The sequence below is a fragment of the Bos indicus genome, chromosome 22 (genome assembly GCF_029378745.1).
Source record: "Bos indicus isolate NIAB-ARS_2022 breed Sahiwal x Tharparkar chromosome 22, NIAB-ARS_B.indTharparkar_mat_pri_1.0, whole genome shotgun sequence".
In the NCBI taxonomy this organism is placed as follows: Eukaryota; Metazoa; Chordata; class Mammalia; order Artiodactyla; family Bovidae; genus Bos; species Bos indicus.
The window spans coordinates 57,115,099-57,125,562 of NC_091781.1; the positions used below are offsets into that span (position 1 = coordinate 57,115,099).

The following is a 10,464-nucleotide window of genomic DNA, read 5'->3' on the forward strand; positions in this document are numbered from 1 at the left end:
TATAGTCCAACTCTCACATCCATACATGACTACTGGAAAAACCGTAGCTTTGACTAGGCTTTGGTGTAGTCAATAAAGCAGAAGAAGATGTCTTTCTGGAACTCTCTTGCTTTTTTGATGATCCAACAGATGTTGACAATTTGATCTCTGGTTCCTCTGCCTTTTCTAAATGCAGCTTGAACATCTGGAAGTTCACGGTTCACGTACTGTTGAAGCCTGGCTTGGAGAATTTTGAGGATTACTTTACTAGCGTGTGAGATGAGTGCAATTGTACGGTAGTTTGAGCATTCTTTGACATTGTCTTTCTTTGGGATTGGAATGCAAACTGACCTTTTCCAGTCCTGTGGCCACTGCTGAGTTTTCCAAATTTGCTGGCATATTGAGTGCAGCACTTTCACAGCATCATCTTTCAGGATTTGAAATAGCTCAACTGGAATTCCATCACCTCCACTAGCTTTGTTCGCAGTGATGCTTCCTAAGGCCCACTTGACATCGCCTTCCAGTCTGGCTCTAGGTGAGTGATCACACCATCCTCTAGGTCCAGTTATATTGTTGCAAATAGCAACATTTCCTTCTTCTTTTATGGCTGATATTCCTTTCCATATATGTGTATATATTCCCATCTTTATCCATTCATCTATCAGTGGGCACTTAGGTTGTTTACTTATCTTGGCAAATGGAAATAATGCTGCAGTGAACATAGGCATGCAGATGTCTTATCAGATCAGCTGCCTGATTGTTTGGTGTGGCATCAGGGTGTTGCTGGTTGTTTTCCCAGCCTTGGAGGAGTGGCATGTCGAAGCTTCCCTGTGGGCCCAGCAGCATGCCCCTTTGCTGACCAGGACTCCCTGCTCTGCGGTGCCCCCTGTATGGGTCTCAGGGGCCCTTCTGTTGGGGCGGGGCTGGCTTCTGGGCATGCGCATAGGCGGGGCTGCTCCCTGGCCCAGGAGCTGCCGGCCCTGCCTGTGCGGTGGCTGCTGACGTGCCGGTGGTCGGGGCTTGTCCAAGGGTGACTGGCTGTAGGGCCTGCGGTGGTTCCAGCCCACTGGGTAGCAGGCTGGTGCTGACGGGCTGGACAGAGGATGCCAAGATGGCCCTGGCCAGCAGTGGAGTAGTCGTGGGCGGAATGAGCTTCTCGGGAGGGCGGCCATCAGTGTCTCTGTCCCCAGGAGGAAGCCTCGTTGCCTCTTGCTTCTCCAGATCAGCAGTTCACCACTTGCAACTTTTTTTTTTTTTTTTAATTTTGTTTTATTTTTAAACTTTACATAATTGTATTAGTTTTGCCAAATATCAAAATGAATCCACCGCAGGTTATATCAGCTTTAAAGTTTATCCTAAATGTAAACTTTGCCCTTATCAAATATAATAAGGTTATTCATATTTGCAGAGCACCTAAAAAGCCCTCATACAAACACAGCAGGCAGGGCCAAGCTGAGTGAGCAGCACCAAGGATGAGATAACACACCACCCCCGTCTTGATTGGTCACAGGCGGAGTTTTGTTAACAAGATGAAAGTCTATAAATAGAGAAGCTTGTGCATTGGAAAAACAAGTGCATATTAACTCTCAGGGTGACTTCCTTCTTTACTGAGGTATATTTTAACTGGCTAAAGGGCTTTGTCATGATGGTGTGATCACTCACCTAGAGCCAGACATCCTGGAATGTGAAGTCAAGTGGGCCTTAGAAAGCATCACTGCGAACAAAGCTAGTGGAGGTGATGGAATTCCAGTTGAGCTATTTCAAATCCTTTAGATGATGCTGTGAAAGTACTGCACTCTGTTGGGAAGCGTAGTGCAAAATAGCCGTAAAAGGAGAAAGTCCTTGGGAAAATGGCGAAGGGCCAGAAATACCCGGCTTTGCACTGGGGACAGAAAAACATCTCCTGCCTTCGGTTATGCTCGGCACCAAGAGTTAATAGGAATGTTACTTGTGAAAGCAGGTTGTGGGATAAGCCCATGAGTCATTTAGAGCACACTGGCCTTGAAATGTTTTCACTGATTATGTGTTAACTCCATATGCGCTCTGCTGACCGTATACTCTAAGCTCTTTGTTCCTGCTTCTATAAAAAAGTTTGACTGCAGAAATAAACTTGTCAGTCCTTGCAAGAGACTGTCCAAGTGTCCTCCTTTCAGGTTCATCGCTTCCAAGTCCCGGGGAGAAAATCCCCAACAAGTGGCACCACGAACAGGGACTTGAGAGGAAGGCTGAACAAAGCGATGAGCCCCTGCAGAAAGAGGTAAGCAGGATGGGAGAACATAGCAGTAAAATTCCTTTCATTTCTATAATGCATCATTTTTTTAAACAAAATGGTATTAATGTTTCAAGAGATCAGTTGAACGATTGCTATCATATTTTACTGGAACAATTCATGGTTCTCAGAAGAGGGGACACTCAATCTAGACATATAGAAAAGGGTTAAAAATAATATTTTGTGAGCATATCGGCAAGGATTACATGGTCACTCATACGGGCTATCATAGAACAAATTGAAGGGCATAACGTTGATTTGGAAGTAAAAACTATTCGATCTTTACATGAATATGAGCTTAAGGAACAAGATACGCAAGGTGCTTTGAAATATAAGAATGTTATGCTCAATCAGACACAATCCTTAGAAAAACAACTTAGAGACATATATATACAGGATATATGTATTTGACAGTATTTGTCAAAACTGAAGCCACTTAGAACGGAGGTCATTTCATTCAACGGACAGCCCAAATCTGAGGTTTTTCCTTCTGCTCCGCCTGTAACAGCAATTGCTAACTTTGCTCATACTAATCATTTCACTCCTCCTTGGGAGATGCCTGCTTGCACTTTCGCTTTCCCGATGCAATTTAATCAACCTGCCCAAGACCAAAATACTTGGGCTAATCTAGATTTTAGCATGTTGTCTAGCTTTAAGAAAGCATGCACTCTGTATGGACCTACTTCTCCTTACTGTATAGAATTTCTCGGAGGATGGGCTGGCCATTGGATGCCATATGATTTTTTTCAAATAGCAAAGATAATTCAAAATCCTCAACAATTACTTCAGTGGCAAATATGGGTTAATGATAAGGCCCAACAAATGCTGATTGACCAATCTCATGGTAACCCTGCCAATTTAACCTATGATATACTCACTGGAACAAGAGCCATGGCTGATATGATTGCACAATTAGCTAATATTACCCTTGAGATATTACATTTCATTAAAGAAACTGCCTGCAGGGCATAAGCAAAGGTTGATAGCACTAACTCTGATGGTTCATTTATTAAGATTATTCAAGGACATAAAGAAGAATATTCTCAATTTATAGGAAAATTAAAGGATGAAATTGAGAAATCTATTAAGGATGTGACTTTACAAAATATTATTTTAAAACAACTTGCTTTTGAAAATGCTAATGAGGAATGTCGATCCATGCTTAGACCAATTCAAGAGACTAGCTCTCTTATGGAATATTTGAAAGCATATAGGGACATCAGATCTATGTCCCATAGAGCAAAATTGGCAACATTAGAAACCTTTAATGTACAAAAGGCTGCTAATACCAAATGTTTTAACTGTGGGAAGCCCAACCATATGAAAAAACAATGTTGCCTACCAACACAGGCCGAAAAAAATAATACTACTTCTAATAAGAAGAGACCCCCAAGAATATGTCCAAGATGTAAAAGGGGGTTCCATTGGCTGAATGAATGTCATTCTAAATTTGATAAGGATGGAAACACCTTGAACCCCGGTGCACAACAAAAACAACAGGGAAACTGATAAAGGGGCCGTCCTCTAGCCCCACTACAAAAGGAGGACCTAGTGTTATGATGCTACAAGCAGCTACATCTAAGAGTGCTTGCATTGATGTATCTAGTCCTTATGATATGGAACTAATAGAATTATGCAACCCCCACAAAATTCCCACTGGATATTACAGCCTGATTCCACCCAGGACAATGGGACTAATTTTGGGACATAGTAGCTGCACAATGAGAGGTTTAGTGGTATTGACCGGTGTTATGGACAAAGATTATGAAGGGGAAATACATGTTATGGTAAATGTTATGAAAACGGGAAATGCATACTTACAAAAAGGGGAACGTTTCACACAATTATTACTTTTGCCATATGTTAAACCAATGAAGGCATCTGATAAAGTTCGGCAGGGAAGCTTTGGCAGTACCAACCTTACTGCTGCACTATCCACCTTATTAAAGGAACATCAGAAACCCATGCTTACTTTACGCATACGGGGAAAGAATTTCACAGGCATGTTAGATACCGGAGCTAACATTTCAATCATTAGAGCTGCAGAGTGGCCCCTCGATTGGGGTAAGGTTATGGCTCCTTCTAGACTATTAGGAATGGATGAAACTGATGCCGCACAAACTTTTGTCAGTGCATCCTATTTACAAGTGTATGGCCCTGATCAAATTGTAGCTTATCTTAAACCATATATTACTAATATCCCTATCAATTTATGGGGACAGGATTTTCTTGAACAAACGAAAGCCACAATTTCTTTAAATGAACCTTTTTAATGGGGGCCATTGAGTTAACACTGCTGCCCCTCGATTGGGAATCTAATACCCCAGTATGGACACCTCAGTGGCCCCTAACTAAAGAAAAATTGGCAACTCTTACACAATTAGTAAATGAACAATTACAAAAAGCTCATATAGAACCTTCATTTTCCCCATGGAATTCCCCTGTTTTTGTAATAAAAAAAGAAATCAAGAAAATGGCGAATATTGATAGATTTAAGAAATGTTAATAATACCATGTCACCTATGGGGCCCTTACAACCCAGATTGCCCTCCCCTTCTATGGTACCAAAAGGATGGTCTGTAGGTATTATTGACTTACAAGACTGCTTTTTTACTATACCTTTGCTCCCTAAAGATAGAAAACGTTTTGCCTTTTCAGTTCCTTCTATAAATCACATGGCTCCTATTAAAAGATTCCAATGGAAGGTGCTACCTCAGGGAATGATGAACTCCCCTACCATTTGCCAATATCTCATAACTGTTTTATTACAACCCATTAGAGACAAGTATCCTACTGCGTTTATAATTCATTATATGGATGATGTACTTCTCTCTATGGAATCTGAACTCTGTTTGCAACAGTTATACAATGAAGTTACTACTACTCTTCAAAATCATGGCCTGCTTGTTGCGCCAGATAAAATTCAATGGAAAGCACCCTTTAATTATTTACGACATGTTATAGGAGAATCTAAAATCAAACCTCAAAAAAACTCAAATTTCTGTGCAGTCTCTACGCATGCTGAATGATTTTCAAAAATTGCTAGGAGATATTAATTGGCTGCAGCCATCTGTTGGCATCCCCACCTATGCCTTACAAAATCTATTTAAAATTTTAGAGGGATCCCCTGACCCTAATAGCCCTAGGCAGCTAACAAAAGAGGCCAAAGAAGAACTGGCCTTAATGGAGAAACGCATTCAACAATCTTTTTCAACTCGGCTAGATTATGATCAATCAGTTTCTTTATATATATTCCCCACTGAACATTCGCCCATTGCAATTATAGCTCAACATAGCCCAATAGAATGGGTATATTTACACACTAAACAGTCTAAAAAAATTATGTCATATATTGAGAAAATAGGGCACTTAATTATGTCAGGAAGAAGCCATGTACAAACTTTGACTGGATTTGATCCATATGCAATACATGTTCCCTTGACAAAAAAAGGAATTGCAAATTACCTTACAGTACAACTTGACCATGCAAATGGCATTAAATGATTTTCAAAATGTTATCTCATTTCATTTGCCGAAAGGAAAATTATGGGACTTTCTACAATGTACTAAATTCATTGTAACTAATGTCATTGCATCCCAGCCTATTATCAATGCACCCACCTATTTCATTGATGGCAACAAGAAAGGCATAGCAGGGATTGTCGGCCCTGATATCAAAGAGAAATTACCCACTACCTATTCTTCAGTACAAAGAGCTGAATTATATGCTTTATATGCTCTTTTGTCACTTCAACCATTATCCTTCAATGTATATACTGATTCCAAATACCTTGCTTCCCTTTTTCCTGATTTTGTTACCGCCTTTTCATACAACCTAGATGAAGAATTATACACTCTCTTTTCACAGACTCGAGCTTTAATTCGCTCACGTACGGAACCTTTCCTTATTGCACATATACGTGCTCGTTCAGGTTTACCTGGCCCTCTGGTCGCAAGAAATGATGCTGTTGACAGGCTCATAGCTCCCATTTTTACATCTGCCAATGACAAACATGCTAATCTTCATACCAGTGCTAACAGATTGCAATCTAAATACCGTATTCCTCTCACTGAAACCCCACATATTATTAAAACCTATGATGTTTGCGCCCCTCTGCACTTACGAACTACAATTTCAGGAATTAATCCCCGGGGGCAACAACCTAATTCCCTTTAGCAATCTGATTTCACTCACTGCTCCTTAAGAAAGTTTTCTTTGCTTTTTGTCTCAGTTGATACATTTTTGGGCTTTATCTGGGCAGTACCTGTCTCTTCAGAATCTAACGAACACACCATTTCCACACTCTACTCACCTTCCCCATTATGGGGATTCCTTCTGTCTTGAAAACAAACAATAGACCTGCATTCACCTCACATTCATTTCGTTCATTTTCATCAGAATGGAACATAACACACATTACAAGAATACCCTATAATCCTCAGGGTCAAATTATTATTGAAAGAGCCCACCACACCCTAAAAACTCGTTTACTAAAACAGAAAGGGGAGATATGGAAGAGGAGATAGACTTCTTATCCTATGAACCCTCAATTACAATTATCTTTAACTCTTTATTCCCTGAATTTTTTTAACTTAACAAAAAATAATTCTGACACTCATGCAGATAGACATTTTACAGAAGACAAAACAGCAAATTAGAAATCAATACACCAATATGGTATAAGCAATTTAATCAGTGGCTGCCAGGAATCTTACGACTCCTAGGCAAGGGTTATGGTCTTGTCATTGCAGATGGAGAGGAAATCTAGGTTCCCCTTCGCTATGTCCGTTACTGAGAGGGACCCCAAGACCGGACTCCCTCGGGAAGTGACGAAGTTGACGCAAAGGGTCTCGTCAATGACCCTGGAGGAGCCAATGAGGAAACGCCATCGTCTGAATCCTTACCCGACATGGGCTCAAGTGAAAAACATGACTTGTCAGGCTGAGCAGACACTGAAGAGCAAGAGGAACATCATAATCGCTCCTGGTTTAATAGATCAAGCATTGGAGGCTTTCATAAATCTAAAACAAGTTTCTGGACTGATAAGGACATATTGCTGAATTGGTATAACAGGGGCTTATCACCCCCACGACCCAGGATTGTCGTCCCCATTGTGGGGCCAGAGCAGTGGCACATTTGGAAAATTCCAGCAGCTTTAGAGCACTTCGCTAATGTTTATGGGACTATGGGTGTGTTTTGTCCTTCTAATTATACCTTCCTATACAATAGTACTGGCTATATTCAATCATATGTTCACCTTCTGTACTTGTTTATTGTCGGGCATTTTGATATTGACTTATCGACCAAGATTGTCAATTGTACTGCATGTGCATTGTATACCTGCCTTAATCACACCATTTCCTATCACAATGCTAGCATTGCGCTAGTTAAACAAAGATCTGAGTTATGGCTTCCCATAAACTTAACTGAGCCTTGGACTGATTCTGTATTTCTTTCTGTGTTCTTGAAAATTGGACTCGACAAGCTCAAATAGATCAGCAATTACAAACACGAATGAATGAGTTACAAACTGTGGTTATCCACTTAGGATACAAATGAGTTATCCACTCAGGAGATCAAGTGCAGCAACTGACGTTCCAAATACGTGTACATTGTCACTGGAATTTTACTTCTTTTTGTCTGACTAACATGCCCTATAATAGCACTGAATATCCTTGGGATAAAGTTAAAGTGCATTTGCAGGATCTCACAAATAACTCAAGTTTAGACATCAATTTGTTGAAACAACAAGTTGCTAATTTTCAAGTTAGGGTACCTAGGGAATTGTATAGCACTCAATTCTATGATACTTTAACCAAAACCCTATGGTCTCTAGACCCTAGAGCTTAGCTTTCAGGAAGCAATATTTTTATATATGTATTAATCACCCTGCTCTTTTTGTCCTTGATTATGGGATACAGAAGTCTCTACTCAAGACTCCATGCTTCCCACAACGGAGTCCAAGTAGCAGCCGCCATGCTTAATTTAAAAACAAAAGGAGAATATGTTGGGAAGCGTAGTGCAAAATAACTGTAAAAGGAGAAAGTCCTTGGGAAAATGGCGAAAGGCCAGAAATACCCGGCTTTGCACTGCGGACAGAAAAACATCTCCTGCCTTTGGTTATGCTCAGCACCAAGAGTTAATAGGGATGTTACTTGTGAAAGCAGGTTGTGGGATAAGCCCATGAGTCATTTAGAGCGCGCTGGCCTTGAAATGTTTTCACTGATTATGTATTAACTCCGTATGTGCTCTGCTGACCGTATACTTTAAGCTCTTTGTTCCTGCTTCTATAAAAAAGCTTGACTGCAGAAATAAACTTGTCAGTCCTTGCAAGAGACTGTCCAAGTGTCCTCCTTTCAGGTTCGTCGCTTCCAAGTCCCGGGGAGAAAATCCCCAACACACTCAATGTGCCAGCAAATTTGGAAAACTCAGCAGTGGCCACAGGACTGGAAAAGGTCAGTTTGCATTCCAATCCCAAAGAAAGGCAATGCCAAAAAATGCTCAAACTACCGCACAATTGCACTCATCTCACACGCTAGTAAAATAATGCTCAAAATTCTCCAAGCCAGGCTTCAGCAATACGTGAACCGTGAACTTCCAGATGTTCAAGCTGGTTTTTGAAAATGCAGAGGAACCAGAGATCAAATTGCCAACATCCTCTGGATCATGGAAAAAGCAAGAGAGTTCCAGGAAAACTATTTCTGTTTTATCGACTATGCCAAAGCCTTTGACTGTGTGGATCACAATAAACTGTGGCAAATTCTGAAAGAGATGGGAATACCAGACCACCTGACCTGCCTCTTGAGAAACCTGTATGCAGGTCAGGAAGCAACAGTTAGAACTGGACATGGAGCAACAGACTGGTTCCAAATAGGAAAAGGAGTACGTCAAGGCTGTATATTGTCACCCTGTTTATTTAACTTATATGCAGAGTACATCATGAGAAATGCTGGGCTGGAAGAAGCACAAACTGGAATCAAGATTGCCAGGAGAAACAGCAATAACCTCAGATATGCAGATGACCCCACCCTTATGGCAGAAAGTAAAGAGGAACTAAAAAGCCTCTTGATGAAAGTGAAAGAGGAGAGTGAAAAAGTTGGCTTAAAGCTCAACATTCAGAAAACTAAGATCATGGCATCTGGCCCCATCACTTCCTGGGAGATAGATGGGGAAACAGTGGAAACAGTGTCAGACTTTATTTTTGGGGGCTCCAAAATCACTGCAGATGGTGATTGCAGCCATGAAATTAAAAGACACTTGCTCCTTGGAAGGAAAGTTATGACCAACCTAGATAGCATATTAAAAAGCAGAGATATTGTTTTGCCAACAGAGGTCTGTCTAGTCAAGGCTATGGTTTTTCCAGTGGTCATGTATGGGTGTGAGAGTTGGACTGTGAAGAAAGCTGAGCGCCAAAGAATTGATGCTTTTGAACTGTGGTGTTGGAGAAGACTCTTGAGAGGCCCTTGGACTGCAAGGAGATCCAACCAGTCCATCCTAAAGGAAATCAGTCCTGGGTGTTCATTGGAAGGACTGATGCTGAAGCTGAAACTCCAATAGTTTGGCCACCTCATGCGAAGAGTTGACTGATTGGAAAAGACTCTGATGCTGGGAGGGATTGGGGGCAGGAGGAGAAGGGGACGACAGAGGATGAGATGGCTGGATGGCATCACCGACTCGATGCAGATGAGTTTGAGTGAACTTCGGGAGCTGGTGATGGACAGGGAGGTCGCAAAGAGTCAGACACGACTGAGCGACTGAACTGAACTGAACTGAAAGGGCTTTGTGGTTTGAGAGTCTCTATTTCCCCCCAGACAAGTGCCTGCATTCCTGGGCTGCTGTGTTCACGTCTTGAAGGTGAAAAAGCCAGTGTTTCGAGTGAGAGATCCTGCCAGGCTGACCTGGTGCACTGTCAGCTGGGGGGGCTTTGGTTCACAGGTCATTTGGGGGCCTGCAGTCCACAGGGCAGACTCTGAAGTCGCAGTGCAAAACTGGTTTTGTGCTTGTTTTAACCAGGTGACTTTTGGACAGTGGTTGGAGAGGATAAGGCAAAAGTGTTGAATATTGTGAAGCCCAACATGGCCCACTTCCGGGAGCTGTACGGCAGCATTCTGCAGGAGAGCCCCCAGGTGGTGTATAAGGCCCAGCAGGGCAGCCTGGAGGTGAGCGGTCGGTGGGACATCACGGGTCCGTCCTGAGGCAGGAGCCCGTTTAAGGG

General features: G+C 41.9%; 1 protein-coding gene across 2 annotated transcripts in view; it reads left to right on the forward strand.

The window, feature by feature from the left end:
• The window catches only part of LOC109575905 (phosphatidate cytidylyltransferase, mitochondrial-like), a 28,696-nt gene extending 20,114 nt beyond the window's left edge, over nucleotides 1-8,582 (forward strand). For both annotated transcript variants that reach the window (XM_070776942.1, XM_070776943.1), the window contains 2 exons: nucleotides 2,133-2,236; nucleotides 7,001-8,582. In XM_070776942.1, coding sequence (XP_070633043.1) covers nucleotides 2,133-2,236; nucleotides 7,001-7,309 — 413 coding nt within the window. In that variant the 3' untranslated portion in view covers nucleotides 7,310-8,582. The remainder of the gene's footprint in view (nucleotides 1-2,132; nucleotides 2,237-7,000) is intronic.
• The last annotated feature ends 1,882 nt before the right edge of the window (nucleotides 8,583-10,464 follow it).